Source organism: Haemaphysalis longicornis, unplaced genomic scaffold, assembly GCF_048455015.1.
Source record: "Haemaphysalis longicornis isolate Haplotype H1 unplaced genomic scaffold, Haemaphysalis longicornis Haplotype H1 scaffold_2, whole genome shotgun sequence".
Classification (NCBI taxonomy): domain Eukaryota; kingdom Metazoa; phylum Arthropoda; class Arachnida; order Ixodida; family Ixodidae; genus Haemaphysalis; species Haemaphysalis longicornis.
Window position 1 is genome coordinate 26,967,068 of NW_027526295.1, and position 18,189 is coordinate 26,985,256.

At 49.7% G+C, this 18,189-nt stretch overlaps 1 protein-coding gene across 1 annotated transcript; it reads left to right on the forward strand.

The window, feature by feature from the left end:
• The first annotated feature begins 4,891 nt into the window (after window positions 1-4,891).
• Window positions 4,892-17,646, forward strand: LOC144167027 (uncharacterized). The gene is made up of 4 exons (XM_077696425.1): window positions 4,892-5,300; window positions 10,452-10,804; window positions 15,731-15,937; window positions 17,253-17,646. The coding sequence occupies exons 2-4, from the start codon at window positions 10,461-10,463 to the stop codon at window positions 17,413-17,415; spliced, it is 714 nt and encodes a 237-aa protein (XP_077552551.1). The 5' UTR covers window positions 4,892-5,300; window positions 10,452-10,460; the 3' UTR covers window positions 17,416-17,646.
• The last annotated feature ends 543 nt before the right edge of the window (window positions 17,647-18,189 follow it).

Genomic DNA, 18,189 nt, shown 5'->3' on the forward strand with positions numbered 1-18,189 from the left:
ATGTGACACAAACGTTTTAAGGAATTCGTATTTGTAGACTTTATTTACCAGCTATGTTCTACAAATATATATAATGGTACCAAGTAAAGAAAATACTTGACGGAGGACTTGACAGAGCTTAAAGCAAAATCTGGGACGAATTTATAAGGTTTAACTGACTAAATTTCTGGTTTACACGCTGGACATTTATGCGAACTTCTGTCGTCGGGTGGCGAAAATGATACCTACCTTTAAACACCAGCGAAAGGAGAGCACTGTGACGGCTCCTGCAGACGGACACATTACTTATTACCGCTATACCCCTCCGAATCCACCCTTTATCACAATGCTCAGCACGTGGGGTCCTCGCTAGCCCCTCGCTACCCTTCCCCACATCTTTTGGGGGTGTTCTAAAGATTCCTTTCCCATAATTTCCTATGATGAGCAGTGGGAGGAGGCGCCGGGGAGCTCAGAACTAAGGGTACAAACCCCATTGGTCACCAGAGATGGCGATGTCGCCGCCGGGCACAAGCCAGCGGCCACAATGCCCCCCCCCCCCCTCCCCCCAGGCACATAAAGGTCAATGAAAATGGTTTGGAAGACGATAGTCTTTCTTGGGCTATTTTAACCCTGAAATTTTGGTCTGTCTGTCGGTCTGTCTGTCTGTCTGTCTGTGACTGGATTTAGCCACCCGGCCAAAGTAAAGTAGATATTGCGCAATATTCTTATGTACTCAGCCAAATGTAAACGTCTAAGCCCGGTTTATATGTTCATACTTGTCAACTTTGTTGAACAAGGACAAGTCATTACGCTAATATAACACCGGAAATTAGTACACAAGGGATATTTACAGGATTCCTTTATTAAAAAAATCATGTATGCTCGGTTTTTCGATAGCAAATGATATTCTACATCTAATGCAGAAAACCACCGCCTGCTGTTGCCCGAGCCACCTCCTGGCGGCATATGAAAAATCACGCGGCAACAGCAACGAAAGGTTCCACCAGCTAGGTTCCACGTTCTGCTTGGAACGCACGTGCGGTACGGTCACGCGGTTCTATAAAACTTGAAGTCGTCCGCCTCGATTCGCGCGCATTTCCGCTGTACTGCGGCGCTGGCATCGAGGAACCCGGCCTGTAGCAGTGGAACGCGGTAAATTCAAACCGCCTTGAGCAAACCTTCAGTGTGTTTACCTTGGGATGAGCGCGACGGTACAGGAACAGCATGAGAGGTGAGCGGGAAAGCAAAGGGGGGTATTTCCTTGGCAAATGTCTACGAAGACTATCGTTATTTGACGACATTTGCAACGAAAGGAGCAGATACGCGGCCAATTTTTTTGTCTTTCTCTCTATGAGGAAAATTGCAGGGACAGCTGCAGATCACTGGTGCGTGTAACCTTGCACTCCTCGCTGGTACCTTGTCGCGGGGAGAATCCTTCTGTGGCAGCTCACGTGTTTACCCTATAAGAAATGATTCACAAGCGGGTATCTTAGCAGGCGAAGAGTGTAAACGAATGATGTTTTCAAAACAACCTCCCTGTTAACGCGTAAGTAAATGTTGGTGAACGTAAAAAAGCGATAGTAAGTATGAAGGTTACAATGAGCAGGAATTTATGGTTGAAAATGCACCCTGAAGTTAAAACGAACTCCTGGTACGTAGTTCAAGGTTGGTTACAGTCAACAGGAATGGCTAGTTAAAACTAAACTGCGATAATAAAACGAGCTTGTAGTCCTAAATACAAATTTATGCGCAGTTTGCATGATAATATTTATATTATTTCACGTGCCTGTGTGGCGGCAGGGAAGAATATGTCAAGCCAGAAATGCTTGCATGCGAAATAAGTTCTTTTTCAAGGACAAAGACAAACTTAAGAATTGCACTTAGCGTTTTGCAAGTATCCGAATAGCGGGGTGGAAGGGTGCAGTTTTGAGTCTATGGCCCCTTTTCGACATGTTCGGGACCGCTTGAGCATGGCAATGCCGTTATTTTCGCGACGGCTGGCGTTGCTGTGTGGCGGCCTCCGCATTCAGCTTCCCTCTGAAGTCTGTAATTGTTATCCTTCGTGGGCACAGCACCTGTGGCTCTCGGTCAAGGAGACCTCTGCGATTCCGTCCAGTTAATTAATGACAACATGCCCCTGAGTTAAGGAGTTGGCAGCTGCTTGATTTGTCAGATTGGACCTTCGCGGCACTGCAATTGCTTCCTGATACCACACAGAAATCGACTTGTTACAACGTTGAACAACTGCGTCCAAACAGCAGGAGTAGAGAAAGATACGCGAATCGTGCACGCTTTAACTCTGCCCCACCAGTGTCGTCGGTGCCTTTACACATGTGAATGCTTGCATGCATTCAGCATCTTGCCTTTGTGGTAACTGACAGGAGCAATTAACTTTGTGTGAAACGGAGTGGTATCACTTTCGGGGCTTATGTTCTTATGCATGTGTCCAGAGAAGGCTGCAAAACTGAACCTTGTTTTATTTGCAGCAGCTTCTTTAGAGAACCATGAAAAAATGTTGTATCGGTAGCGCCCTAAGGCTAGCAAGCAAGGCAGGCGTGTTTAGGCATAAACGTATGATGAGTACAGTGTTATACCCAGGCTTGAAAAATTACGTGTCGTGCGCACAAAAGTGGTATGCGACTTGCAGCTGGCCGTGAACCGATGTGACACTCTGGAGAGCACTGCAGCCACTTTGCAAAACGACAGGAAGTCACAGAAGAGCAGAGGCTAACAAACACGGCTGCGTACATAATCAAAGACAGCTAAACTCGTTGCGTTTAAGGCTCTTGAACTGTGATTGTAACACGACCAGCTGTCATCAGGCCGAAAATGGCGTTGAAAAAGGCGCGAGGTGCAGCCGAGAATCGATTGATTTATGTACTTTAATGAGAAAGAATCAAGACGCCCAGGTGGGGAAAAGGTAGAAAAGGGGACAGGGAGTTCCGCCTGTCGGATTTTTTCCATGGGACCTCCTTCTGTAAAACCCTGTTTTTGTAAACACTATACCGAACTACTTAATAAAACAATGTCAATGTCAAAAAAGGGGCGGGGAAAAGAGCACATGAACCATTGAAAATTCATCATCAGTTCTTGTACACTGCGCTTGAGTTCATAAAAACGCCGAGGGGCAAAATGCGAGGGATATGGGCCTAGGAAGGCACGGTGCTCGGCCACACTAATAGAGACGTCACAGCCACGAGATTTAAAGACGATAGTCTTTCTTGGGCTACCTAAAACCGAAAATTAGGGTCGGTCTGTCTGTCTGTCTGTCTGTCCATAGAATCAGCCACCGGGCCATAGCTGAACAGAATTCTTGAACTGGAACTTTATACAGGGAAAACATTTCCACACCACTGAAGCAGGAGATGTGGGAAGCGGAGAAAAGACAAGCGTTTACGTGGCAGTGGCGGAAGAAGGCTATCGTCTTTCGCAGACATTTGCAGCGAAGGAAGCAGATACACGGCCAATTTTCTGTTAGTGACATATGGTTAGCCAGCCGATGAACCAGCAACGCCTCGACCTCAATAATCCTGAAACTTTTGCATCAAGTTGAGGCAGCTATAGTTGACGCCATTAGAGAACTCTGCAACGAAATGCGCTGTATGTCTCCCCATAATAACAGGACGAAATTACCACAACGAAGCCTCGACGCGGCAATTAGCTGAAAGTTTTGGGATAATCAGCCAGGAATACCCAAAGTTCGCTCTCATGTACCGACTTCGGAATGATAATAACAACAACAAAAAATGCGGTTCACGATCACCTCAGAAAGTCGTCGAGTGCATGAAATGTAAAAATGAACGTTGCCACTGAGGCCGCACGCAGGAGAGTGGGTGTTACACTCTCATTCCGGTAATTCGTGGACATATGCGCACACGGTGGTGTGTGTCTGGTGCGGATGAACCTCCACAATTGTCTACGCTTGCCTTTTTCGGCCCTGTGCTCCGCAATGGTTTGTCATGTGGGCGAATAGCTCTAGAGAAGAAACGACATGTTTTCGCGGCGGTTGCAATTTTCAAGTGGCACCGAGGTCTACCAGACAAGATTTTTTTTACCACTCCTGCACATTATGTCCTATAGACTTTCACTGAAAACCCAAGAGTTCTTGGCGGGAGAAGTGAAACATCCGCCGGTGGTGTACAACACAAAACTGCTTGGATTGACCGTATCGATGCCTGTCCAGAACGCAAGTAAAAAGAAACTGATTATCCGGGCGGACTCTAGGCAGTGCCGTGTAGCCATGAATTAGTTGTAGTTACACAGTAGCGGGAGTTTTGTTTTTCTATTTAACAGCTTGCGGTTCAGCGCCCCAAATCATATTTGGGCACTAAGGGGAATCAAGGCTGGTGCCCTGCGCTAATTTGGGACAGCAGAAGTTTTATACCAAAGTTGTGCTCATGGATACTGTGTTCATTTTGCTTCAATTGGAAGAGTTGCTACCTGAGCCCTAGAACCGAAACTATTAATTCTACCCTTTTTTTGTTTTTTCTTCTTTTGACTGTCTCCTTTAGTTGCAGCGCCCAACGGCAATCGGGCAATGGTGACACTCGCTAAGGCGTATAGGTACAAACCTGGCGCCCGCTTCTAGTTCGCATCGCGAACAGTGACAATTAGAGTGAAATAGAACAAGTATTCTAGTTCACTATAGTGACAATCACACTCGCGTGTCTTCTGCTCAAGAACACCACGTCGTCCGGAGCGTCAAGCCATATTACCCGTGCAAATATATTTCAGTGTACAGCTCAGAGACTCTTAAAGCATGCGACCGAGCTTCGCTGTCGGCCTACTTCTGCATACACTGCCTCTTAGCGAGCTCCCACTTGTCAACCCCCGCTGTTGTGAGCGGCGGATCGAGTTCACGACCAACTCGACTCCTCGTCGTCTCCGCGCGCATAGTCGATGACGTGAGGGCACGCGACGCGCCACGGATACGTCCGACCACGGCACGGCGGCCCTGCACGCGCGTCGCTACAGTCGGGGAAGCACCAGCGCGTGCACGTCTTCAGCCGGCCTGGAAGGGAGGGATGTCACCCTGGAGGCGCGGACAGGCGGCCCGGAACGGACAGGCGTCGCTGGCCGAGCGCGTCTCACGCCGCCATGCTACGCAGGCTGGCCCAAGGGAGGACGAAACTTATATAAAGGCTACGCCTCCTCCTCCTTCTCCTCCATAGGTCGGTCCGTGTCCGCAGAACAGTCCGGAGAACGCCGTTGACGTGTGAGGACCTTATTCGTGCTTGTGCCGGCATCTGGCCGCCGGACGGGAGTTGGCTGCCCCAGAGACTCTTACTCAGCCGTTCGCTGCAGCACCTGGTTTGAAACAGGTACGGAAAACCTCAGGTAATTTTTGAAGCGCCTGTTGTGTGGCAATATTTCTGCTCCGCTTTCGTGTAGCACGGAATCAGTAACGGGGTGGGGTGTGCCTAAGATGTGGAATGCTTTGAAGGCACAAAAACTTGCTACCTACTACCCTGACTAAGTAATCACCATAATTCTCAAGAAAAACTAAAAATAAAACGCGGTGCGTCGACGGAGCTGTGCGATGGAATCACTAACTTCTCTGAACCAGTTTCTACGCAATGCTGGCAAATAATTCATTAATTAGAGTTCAAGTACTCGCCAACAGAAAATGAAAATTGATCAGCTATCGTCGCTAGGCCGCAGCGATGTAAAATTGCACATCGGGCATTAGGCATGCGGACAATCAATATGGAGCGGTCCGATATTTTCACTGTCTAAGGGGCTGACAAATAATTAGAGCGTCTAGGCTGAATAATTATTCAGCCCTTGTGGATCGGAGCACGCGGAAACGAAGGGAATACAGACGTATCTATCACATGTATATCTGATGTGGTTATGCAATGGAAAAAGTTCACTGCCGTTAGAAATGACCGGCACGACATGTACAAGTAGAAGCTTGGGCGAGTTGGTATGGCACCGCTGTGATAATGTCGTCCTCCATCTCGTGCATTCGTCTGGCGGTGGTGTTTTAGAGTTATAGCACGTACAGCAACAATGCTGCTTTGGTCGCCATGCTGTGGTCGCCTGTACAATCATAGCTTAGGCTTAGCTCTGCACCGAACCAGGTGCAAGCCATTGGGCGGGGACTTATGGAGGCTGCCGTGGTAGCCAGTCTTCAATGGAATACGTCGTCCTCTGATAATACATAAATATACTCGCGCCTTTTAAATTCGCTTTGACAAAACGATGTTCATACTTACCTCCGTCACTAACCATGTCGTCCCCGCTGCAAGCTGAAAAGCGACGGTAACGTATTTGCACCTAAACTGCCGCACAATACAAACAATCGACTGTAGGACGTGACCTGCTTGACAGTGAAAAATTGTATTTGTGAAACCCTGTGAGTGGAAGACGTCAAAATATTTCAAGTCTCATGATCAGCCTCCCTTAATTGCTTTTGAGCTTAGTTAAGTCTTCCGCGCAATTTTCACTGCATGTGAGAAGTATAATGTTGTTGAATTCTTTCTACAGTATTTTTGCATTGTCATTATTCTAGACTGAAATGGCCCTGTTCTAAATATTAGCTGCGAAATTGTTCTGCTTGGCCATGCCATTTGTTTGCCGTTTTGATAACACATTTTTGCACTCGATCGGCACCCATGTTTAAAGTTGTAGCGTTAACAATGTTAACGTGCGGTACTTTCTACACCAACTGGCTGATAATGGAACAACACGCCCACACGCACCTGAAAGCCGCCGGCGTACGGGAGGCCAGGCGAGATCTCGAACCGGAAGAGACAGAGAAACCGGAAGTGGCGGGAGCAGACGACGTATCCATGAGCTTTTGCGCGTTCCCTCAATTTTTCCCTGCCCACATAAACGTGTGGGTCAACAAATACATTCACTCAACGGCACTTGTTTGGGTTTCGCTTCCGTAGAGAGAGAGAGAGAGAGAGAGAGAGAGAGAGAGAGAGAGAGAGAGAGAGAGAGAGATTTTTATTCGAGGAAAGCACAGAGGCCTGCCGGCATGTTGTCGCCTACGTTTCCGTAGCCTGCTGTGAGGCTACACAACTGCATTGTCACCATTGTAGTGACGCGGCCATGCTACCGCTGCCACCACTGTTGCGACGTTTCCTTGCTCAGCCCGCCAACAGCGCGGCGCAGAGCCTTGCATAGCTGCCATCAGTTGCTCCGCCTAATCGTCCCCAATACAATATCAGAGACTCTCAAAGTCATCACACCTCACTTAGTATTAAAATAACAGACGCACAATGTCACCACACCTCACTTAGTCCTGTGGACTGCAGGATTTCAAGTAGGAGGTGAGACATCTCTCTTCGCACAATCCAGTGGTCGCTAGGAAAAATAATGTCCTCTGATGTAGCATCGGGCACTCCTACCAAGAAAAAAGTTCGTCCGCTCAGGGTTGGTTTTAAAGCAGTTCATAGGGAAGTGATCAATGTCACCAGTCACACTCCACGAGAGGCACAAAGGCGATGAAACAATGTTGATTTTGTGTATCCAGCTGGTGTACGGGCTGAGTATGTTCTTACTCGGTGGAGCAGGCAGGCTTCGGCTCTCTTCAGGCCTTTCGTCACGACTACTTGATGTACTGGTCGCCAGAGCTGCCTAAAGTGCTCGCGAACGGTCTGTTTCTGTATGCGTTGAAAATAGCACCGCGTTTGCACCATCCTTGGAGATGATAAGGCGTCCTTGGCTAAGCTGTCAACATGTTCGTTTCCGCTACACTGACGTGCGACGGGATCCACTGGAATTGCACGGTGAAGCCTTCATGCTTGAGCCGCTCTAGTAGAACTAGGGATCGCTGACAGGTCTTTTCAACAGGTATACCCCGCTGAAACAGGTGAAGGGCTGACTTTGAATCGCTGAATATTGCGACTTTTTGCCTTTCAAACGGTGACAGTTGGCGCAACGCAGCTTCTATGGCAACAAACTCACTCCCTGTAGATAAAACCAAAGGCGTCACCCTGGAAGACCACGAAATATTCAAACTGTGTATGAAAAAAGCCGCCGCGCACACCCCACTTTTTACGTCAACCGATCCATCATTGCATATGTGCAGAGAATTTCCGTATTCGAGTTCCAAATGATCCAGCACCAGTGATCCTGCTTGAGCAATAGGTGTACAACGCTTCGAGCGCATATTAGGGATGGTACTCCGGGTGAATTGACCAAAAGTTCGCAGTCGGCCGGTCGTAGCGAGCCCAGTGTCCTCAGGCAGCGTTCTCTGTGAACAATGAACGCCGAACATTCCTACAGGATGCGTCGTGCGCTGCACAGAGGCCCAGTACCACATTTCTAACAGCACGGAGTGCTGTACAGGGGTGGCCACGCCTGCAAAAATGATGAGGTGTAATAGGAGTAATGGCCGTGCCTCATCTTATGCGCCTTCGAGTTAGCTGGACAGACTCGAGTGTGTAGGCAAGCGGCTGAAAGAGCCGAGAGTTGTGTCGCAGTTAGTGCATATATAGCATTTGTGTCGGGGACCACGTGACGGGGCACAAGCTACGCAGGCAAGGTGGGTCTTGCTGGGAGAGTTTTCGCACACCTAATTTAACCCCCACTGGTGCTCACGCACCGCGTATCGTTCCAGAGAACAGTCCTTGTTGACGTTTGCCCAACTATATAAACCGCTCTGCTCAGTGAGTGGCCGGGCACTTGTATCCCCCCGTGGGCACGAAATCATCAGCCAAGGGCTAATGATCGGCAGACCAGTGGGACCTTTGGAAAAGGAACAGTCCGAATGGAATTTCACCAGTCGGACTTTTGGAAAAGGCACAGCGACCCACCACGAGCGCTGGTGTGGCGTTCTTGCTTCGTCGGCCATGTTTATGCGCTGGAAATTGTTGACATGAACTAGCAAGGTCAAAAGGTTCTTTGGAAGTCTGGCGTACCTTTTGCGACAGGGCAGACTCAGTTGGCAGACTTTTGGAAAATTGCAGGAGTCATGCGCAGACTGCAGTCGGAGCAAATTTGATGTGCGCAAAACGTGTCTCCCTGTTGGAGGCGCCGCACAACCTCACCTTTTTCCAAAAAGAGGGGAGGACACACGGTCCACGACAGGGTTGTCGGTGCTGCAAATGGGTAACATGCTATAAGTTTGTCAGTTCGGTCGCCTCTTTATGCTGCGGTTTTTAAAACTTATATTCGGTGGTTCACTTTTTTTCCAAAAAATAAAATCAGTGAGTAGTTTTAGTTGCAAGAGCGCCTGCTGCACTTGTTATGCGCTTGTGTTCTGCTTGAAGTCTGCCCTAGGTTAGCTACGGGATCATCAAGGTTGGCATTCACGAACCATGCCAGCAGCGCTGGCTGCTGGGAGAGTTGTTTGCCTGTTCGTTTACTTGTTGTGTGCTTGTTCGTAAATGGCGTTGTAGTGGAAGTATTTTTTGGAACGAAATTGGCTCCAAGAGCTCAAACGAGCTTGAAAAAAGTGGCGCATAAAAACTTATTAACGCCAAAAAAGTGACACTATTAAAAACCTTCTGCGCACCCTTACAAAAAAAGAAACATCCCCCTCGCGAGGGGCACGATCAAATGCAGAGCATTTCTGCGGGGGGGGCGAGCCTGCAAGTCGTATGGATTACGTATTGGTTGTTGTTGTTGTAATTGTTGTCTTCCAGCGTAGACATTGTCGATGAAGTCGATGGTGAAACGTGCCGTGAACCCCCTGCCGCGGCTATGACGCAACGTGGAGCGGCTATGACGCAACGTGGCACGGCTATGACGCAACACAATCCAACACAATCCACTTTAATCCAATCCAATCCAAATCCAAGCCAATCCAATCTAATCCAATCCAATGCCCCTCGCGAGAGAGTGTTATAGCGCCGAAATCGCCACCACGCGAACGCGTGATGCTGACGCCACGATCACGCCACAGATGTTAGCGACCGCAGCGCGCGCGAACGACATATGTTTTAAGCGCGAACCGACCGCGGCGAGAGAGCGCGATGCGAGCGCCCCACCTGTTCTTGCGCGCGAACCTAACGCGGCGAGAGAGGGTGTTGCGCACGTCCCCACCTGTTGTGCGCCCGGACCGAACGCGGCGAGAGAGGGCGTTGCGAGCGGAGAGAAGGCGAGGAGGACGCGGGGGAGAGGGCGCACCTCTGGCCGACGGTTGAATGAGTCAAGGATATAAGGCACGTTCGTAACCTTCCGTTCTGTGTCGGCTTTGTGGCTCAGTTGGTAGAGCACCGTGCACCTTGCGTTCCGCCCGCAGAGTCGTAGGATCGAAACCTGGCGCCGGCAAGCATTTATCTAGTGTAGGGGGAGCGATGCGGACGCGGACTACGGACGCCAACGCGGGTGACATCGTGAGTTACTGAAATGCTCTGCATTTAATAGATATAATAATAATTTCTCCTTCCTACGATTCAGTTCATTGTTGCCGGTCATGTTCCGTAGGCACGTGTCGCGTGTTGGCAGAGAACGTTTACTTACACCGTCTTCAGCCCGTTATCAATGCTCTGCCTCTGCTTCTCTGACTCTCACAGGGACGGAGAATGCGTCACCGACGATCGACGTCAAAGTGTCCCTCTGCCGTAGCGGCGGCGTGCACCTTTTCGCTGCTCCTCTTCATGTCGCCGTGCACGGAAGCCACCGTGACTGCCCAGGCGGCCACGTCATCGGCGACGCCCTACAGCAACCGGACGCTCGCAGCGCCGCCTGGAATCCCACCACAGCCGGCGAACAGGGCCACCCTGGTGGCCTCGGCACTTCCGGCCACCCTTGGCCTGGGAGGCCTGCTGTACGGACTGACCGTGCTGCCGGCTCTGCTGGCGCTCTTCGGCAGCTCCGGTGCCTTCCCTCTGACCGGGTTTCTGGGAAGCCTCTTTAGGGACAAGAGGTAGGCGCACAGGAGTGTCCAGATAGCGTCAGAACTTCATCCATTCTCAAATACAGCTTTTCGGTGGGAGGCACCAGAGCTGCTCTTGGGCTTTTTAGTCGTGCTGGTGTGGGGGCCTTGGAGAGAGAGAGAGCAAAAACACTTTAATGAGTTCAAATGTGAGAGTGGAACCCTAGTCCGGGTATCCATGCGTTGGCCTAGCCATCTCGGCCCATGTCACCAGGAGAGTCTAGTCCTCCGGTTGACAGCTGGTCAGCAGTGTCTCCTACAGCTCAGGAAAGGAACTGGACGTATTTGTTCAGAACTTTGGGGGCGTAAAACGTGTAACATTACGTAGTATAAAAAACAGCCACAGCTGCCCGTGACCGCATCTGTGGTATTACGCGCAGTACTATAATTATAACGTATAGGTTTCCCCTGGAATTACCGGAGGGTGCCATCTTATACCTTTCGTCTGTATAACTATTCAGGGATTTGAGTTTTTTCTTCAATCGTAAAGAGCTTGCATGAAACCTAGGCGAGGTTTTATGCAAGCTTTGTGCCCCACCTGCCAAGCGGGTTCGCGCTAAGCAGTGCGCCACGAGACCTTCCGTTTAGTGCGGAAAATGTTTGGCAAAATACAGCTTGGGCGGGCCTTGCTTATTGAAAAGTGACAGTCGGGCAGTCTGTCAAAGAGCAGTCCAGAACGTTAACTGCAAAAGTGAACATTCAATTTCAGGTGGCCGCACGAAACCCGCCAAGTAAGCAAGAGAAGGTATTTTTGAATACAGTGAAATTTGGTACGTCCGCGGGGATTTGAATACAAATCCTCGCGGGCGTACCAAATATAACCGCGGAAATGTGGGATTTTCTCGCCGGAATAAGTTCATCAGGAACGAATTCACTCCATATAGCGCTTGATTTTTAGATGCGGCGCATCTCTTGCTCTGAGGCATGTCCCTCCTGCGTCGTCGGCGTCAGCGGCGGCGTCCGTCCGCAGCCCTCCTCCGTTCGCATCTCCCACAGCTGTGTGCAACACTCTCACTCCGGCGCATTAGCATAACGACAGCTGGCGCGCTTGGTTGGCGCGCGCTTCGCTGCGTTAACGCTGCGTTAACAGCTGCACCGGTGCGCATTTCCGCGCATGCGCGACTCTCCTCCGCGGTCTCATCTCCTTCAAGCGCTGTGAATATAAAGCGGGTATCGCGCTGGGTGGTGGCCGGTAAAACACGTGTACTCTCTCATTTCGCGTAAGCATGTGCATGGAAATGTAAAATTGCCTCCATCGTTCCGTGTATGAGAACATCCGTATGTGATGGAAGGCATCCTACGCGTTCACAATAAGCTTCACGCGATGTAGAGAATCAACCCAATGGAAACGCCAATTGAAACCCCAGATGCGCCGCATCACACCAGGGTTCCCTCGCGGGGAGATGGAGGCAATTTTTTCCTCAGCTTTGAACACAGGCCTGCATGAAAATTAAGGAATGACACTAGTGCTGAAAAATTCCAGAAACTGTCTGATAATGCGTAAGCACACACCGCTCTTTGCAACGAGCCAAATTGAAGTCGTCTTTTCTAGTGTACCCGAATGCATTCCTGTGAGCACACGTTTTTTAAATTCCAGTATACGCAGCCTCGCAGAAAGTTATAAATACCCTAGAGACCTTTTTAAATACTGGTTTAAGAGCATATGTATCGCCACGGAGCACTATTCACCGTGCCCCCGAAAGGTCGTCTTCTCTACTAAGCACAAGCAGACTGCTTCGAAGACATTTTTTGGGGATTGTATAAATTTTATTATGTAAACATTTGAAGGCTCTACGGCCTTTTATTATTGTTACTATATTTGCAGCGAAAGTACGAGATATCAAGCGTTGCACTGGAACGGACAGCCTTTGTCGTTGAGTCGCCGTAGGAATGCTTACGCAGCTAAAATCGCTCCTACCCCTTTTATTATACAAGGAAGATGTAATCGCGAAATACCATGTGACCCTCTATCGCACGGAACAGTTATGCGGATCCATTATCGCATTGGGTTCAACATAAGTAAGAAGGGGCAGCATATTACTTCGCGGAAATCAAGGTGTTTTTATAGGATGCTTGTACCGAAGCCGTTACGAGTAACGCAAGTGTAAACGACGGGTACAGTGAGGGCGCACGAACAGCGTCTCGTTCTTCAGTGTTTTCTTTTTTGAAAACGACGATGCAGCGGTGCAAGAGAAAGAGTGAGTGAGAGAGGGAGAGAGAGAAATATTTTATTCTTGGACAGTCGCAAGAATGATTTTGAAGTAGCGGCGTGTTCAAGGGTGTTTCAACAGCACGGCGCCTTGGGTTCGTTGCGACTGATGACGTCGTATGTCCGCTGGCGCTTTTTACCGTACGGTTTGGAGTTAGGGTTACCGTGGGGTTAGGAGGGGAAGTAAGCTTCGTTCTGCTGTGGTGACTTGTTTTCGTCGCAGCCATGACAGCGTATTTGCAATCACGACGCCACCGAGGTAATAAAATACCACCTGGTCCGCCCGGGATCCACGAAGCGGGAAAAATTAAAGCCGTTCTACTCAACGTGATAGCTTTCGTAAGTGCTGAGAAGTGATTCGCCATAATGGGCTGTGGCGTTGTTATCGGCCCACTGCTACCAACCGTCACGTTCTTCGCCTGCCGGTCTCAGTCATCTCTTGATAAAAGGAACTTAGGTTTGTCCAATGGAAATCAAATTTTCTCGCCTTCGCTGTGCTCGTGCGCCCCCTGCCTGGAACAGCGCGGGCGGGAGTTTTGTTCTTTTTTTTTCATCTCGCAAGTGCCGGAGCATTACAGCGCAGTTTTGAACGCGCCGTACCTTGCGGCCACTTTTTTCGCTTACCATCGTAAAAACCAACCCAACGGGCGTTCCTAACTAAATGGACGCGGGAGCTGCCGGTTACATACACAGATTTTGCCTCCATTCTACCTGCAGTTTTCTCTGCGCTAAACAACAGGGAGATGTATCACAAGTGACAGTGGTTCACGAGTTTCGAGCGGTTATGACTATATAAAGCGCTTGTTTTACAAAGCCTCTACTTGGGTCCGTTACGCCGTAGTGCCGTGGGGTTCTCCTTGGCTTCGTTATCTCGGTGCGCCGCCAGTTTCGGGCAGTCGCTTGACATTGTGACTGCAAACGAGCATCGACAAGGGGGGCCATGAAGTGTTCTGTAGTTAAACCACCCCCAGTCTGTACACGGCCAATGGCGTGGCTCTCTTCAGGGATCACACGCTTTCCTGTTGTAAACTGGCAAACACGGGAATATTGGCCACGAAGGCCGCGATACCTGCACCACAAGAAATAAAAAGAGTAGAAAAAATTCCGTATGTTCATTGGCTCTCTCATGGCATCAAGAGAGCGGGTTCCCGTTACGACGTGAACGTTGTGTTTTCTGCCGAGAACAAAGCAGGCCAGATATGCTCTGCCGTTGGCAGACATATCATTACACCTGAGCGGTACGAGAAAAAAAGGCTGCCACGTGAAACACGGAAGGCAGTTCGCTGGTTGCACCCAATTAGTGGTGTATCGCCTGCCGCTATCCTTGGCAAGGCCTACATTTGGCAAACAGGAAGATGCCTGAACATACGGTTCGCTGTTGGGCAGGCCTTACACGCACCTGGCTTTGCACTGTAAAGAGTGCCACGTACAGGAGTGTGAACCCATCACAGGGGCAAGACGCTAGGGGAGATTGTGGAAGCTTGGAATATCAGCGCGGAGGGGTCGATGTCCGTGAGTCAACCTTCAGTCAGTCTGCAAGACGCAGAGGTGGCGTTTCAAGGACGACACGCGCGGTGACAGTACATTATAGCTTGCATTTTTATGTCTGGGGTAATTTTTATTGATAATCTGTGTATAAGTGTGAATAAGTTATGTAGGTTGGTTGCCCAAAATATTTATATTTCTTAATAAATATTGGCAGTTGCCAGCAGCGCGTCGTCCTTGGTATTTTTTCTTGGTCAACGTCTTTTCCGCGCCTGTTTTCAAGGTGCCGTGTGGTGGAACATAATTGTTTTCAACAAGTAGTCAGTGTTGGCCCAAACAACGTGAAAAAGAAGATGCATCGAATTAGCATGGGCTTCGGTGGTTTTGTCAAGCTTTCTAAATTATTGGACAGTATGTTTGAAAACGTTGTGTCGCTTTGTTACTGCGTCCAACGTACTGAATAACCGAGACAAGGGCGGCGAAAAGCGTACGGCTTTACTTCGGGGAGGCTGTGCAACTCAGAAGATGTAGTCATCATGTGCTCATTGGGCCAACTTCCCTGTGGAGTTCAGAGAAGGATATCAGAGCTCCGCACGCTCGTCTGCAAAGTTTGGCTCAGCGAGAATGCTCATCAATGATGGCGTATAGACAAGCCGGATACCTGGCCGTGCATGCCGTTTCCAGTGCTCCTTCCTCGATTATTACCAATATTTCTATGGAATTACGATTATTGCTATACTATTGCGATTATTGCTATGGTATTTAAGCGTCAGAGTTCGGAAGTGAGAAGGGGAGCAAAAATAGTAAAGGCCATTCGAAAAACAATGGGCCGATGCGGGTAAATGGGCTTATTCTTTCGCGGTGAGGACCTACAAGGGGTCGGTAGACATCACAGGTACCGCCGCCACATCAAGTATTGAATATGGTGATAAGCATATAATTCATTTGCATTAATTTTTCGCCCTACGTTTTCGCACTGTCTTCTCATGTAGACCTGTTGTCAGGTAGTCCGTGGAAATCTTTGCCGTGCGTTTATTATATCACGTGGCTTTTTTCGGCTTTAGTTTCTTTTTCGTCCTAGTCTTATTGCGCGGTATTCGCATCTGGCCCTGCATTTAGGTGAGCGTGTTAAAGAGCTTCTTGCTGAAGTCTAACCAAGCCTGCAGAAGCGAGTGCCCACGGACGTCCTCAGCTGACAGGGTCGTGCCGCTGTGCCCCCGGAGTGTGCGCAGGTCTTCGGGAGACGGCAAGGAGTCCAAGCGGGATGCCAGCCACCTGCTGGCAGTGGTGCAGGAGGCGCTGCAGCGCTGGGACGGTGCTCCGGAGGCCTGCCGGAGCATGTTCGTCTGCCAGGTGGCCAAGGAGGCCCTACAGGCCGGATACCTACCCGACATGAGGCCCTTCGACCCTCTCTTCGCGCTCTTTCTCGGGTAAGGTCGCACCCACCTGCCGGTTCTCGAATCCTAAAGCATTCTTTAAAAATTCAGTGCCCTTCTACTGTGCAAAGAAGGATGCCCAACGGAGCTGGGTGTTGTGCTTCTTTGTATTTTCGCGCGGTGGATCTTTGTGTTCTTTTGATGCTTAAGCAGATTTCACTCTGTGGAACTGGGTGAACATTTTACTCACGCATGCACATCACAAGGCTAGGGCACTCACGCCCGTATTTCACGCATTTGTTTCACTCGAGGCACACATATGTGTGGTCTTTGACGCAGATTACGTGCTCCGTGAGGCGTTTCTTGGATTTTACAATCACCGGCTTGTGATGGCTAGAATGCTCTGGCGAGAGGGACTGATCGTCATCACGTAGAAGTTTGCAAGGATCAGGTTGATGCAAGTGCCTCTCGATGTCGTGGTAGGTTCCAGTCCTTGGAGATGTACCGGCCATACCGGCTTAGAGTGACCTGAAATAACCATGGTTCCTGAATGATGTTAACGTTGAAATCACCCAGTAGCCACGAACGTCTCTGCCTAGCATTCGGATTTTAACCATTTGCGCGTCGACAACGCTGCATTCTCTGGAGAGCTCTCGTTGCCGCTCGCGCCGTGCATAGTGCATAGGAACATAGGACACGTGTAGACGAAATGACTCTGTACTCCGTCGGTGCGCGCTCTGACTGTGGCGCCATCTGTTGGTTGGTTCGCGAACAGTTGTCAGTATTGATGCAAGGCTTCAGAAGCAGCGGAGGTGGGGTCGACCTAGCTTCTTCCCGTTTTGCTAAGTTTTATATGCTCACGTACACAGGGTCTCTTTTGAGCGCACGGCCATCCGCCGGCTCAGCCCCGCTATCTCTCTTCTTGCGCCAGCCGAACTTTTTTTATGACGCGCGCTCTCCTAGTGGAGTTCAGCCCATCAGCGAGGCCAGGTCTCGACGCTGCTGGAAGCCGGGTCCGACCAGACTTGAGCCATGCTGGCAGGCGAGACTGACAGGTCAAGCGGGGGCGAAGCAGCTGTTTAACCATAGCCTAGTAACGTGGTTCGCCTGAGGTGAAGCACACGCACAGGCTGGCAAGCCGCTGCTGCGCGATCAAGCGCAGGCCAAACAGCTATCTCACCCTCGCGCTGTCACGTGGTACAAAAGCGGGGGGGTGGGGGGGGTCAGAGTGAGCGAAGTGATAGAAAGGCGCAGCTTGCACACTGGCGGCTGAAGGTCTCTTGAGATGTGAGAAATGACCTTTGAAAAATGTAGCGTAGTGAGACTTTCGCTGTAATAAATGTTAAGCAGACACTGCCCATCTACGCAGTGACTCCGGCGGCAAGCCATCGCCTGGCAAGGACTCCAAGGCGCTGTTCCCCCACCAGACATTCTTCCACGCGATGCGGGACGGCTTCCGAGGTTGCAAGGCCAAGTACGACTGCGACGCACCGCTCCAGCCACCGCGCTACCCACGAACCCGGAAAACGTGACCGCCTGCCTGCCTACCTGCGCCATCCTTCCGAGCTGGGCCGTCCCGCCGAGTATAGTTTGAATGTGTGCGTGTACGCTATATTTATTTTTAAAAATCCAATGAATGTCCGTTTTTTTCTTCCCACGAACATCAAAACATCTTCCATCAATAAGACAGCAGGTGTGCTGACTCAGACGTACAACGTTTTTTGAATAGGAAGGGGGGAGGGGTTAAATATGATGGCCACCATTTTTGCAGTGCACATGCAGGTTCCTTAGCGGACGGTGTAACGTTCTATATAGACAAGCATGCCTTAGCTGCAAGCTGTTGCTACTAATGTTTGTTTTTTCTATCAAAGTGCCTAAGGTACGTACAGTGTTTATTACTGATGATACCACTTACTGTGCATCACCTGAATAAACTCTTGAATCTGCTGAATCGAAGTGTAACGTCACAAGCTATAAATTGTGGAACTCGAAGCCCCAAGTCAATTTCAGTGAATTCGTAAAACATAGTATGGTAAGAGTAATTAACAGTGAAATTAGGGTGTAGGTATGGGGAAATTTTGATGAGGGTGTTTTTTTACGTCCAAGTTTCAATATCACAAATTCTACGGCGAGGACCGCTTCAAGCACAGTCTTGCTTGTGCTGGGATGCATAGTTGCAACGTGGGACCGCAAGGCAGCAAAATGACTCAAAGAATCTCCTGGGGGGAATCCACCTTGCCTTCACCATAGGCCTACTTGGTTCGTGTGCTTTGGATCTTCACGACACTGGCGTAGGGTTAACGCTG

Coding starts and splice junctions, on each gene's coding strand:
- LOC144167027 (XM_077696425.1), top strand. CDS start 10,461: ATGCGTCACCGACGATCGACGTCAAAGTGTCCCTCTGCCGTAGCGGCG. Junction 10,805..15,730: donor AGCCTCTTTAGGGACAAGAG/GTAGGCGCACAG, acceptor GTGCCCCCGGAG/TGTGCGCAGGTCTTCGGGAG. Junction 15,938..17,252: donor CTCTTCGCGCTCTTTCTCGG/GTAAGGTCGCAC, acceptor CCATCTACGCAG/TGACTCCGGCGGCAAGCCAT.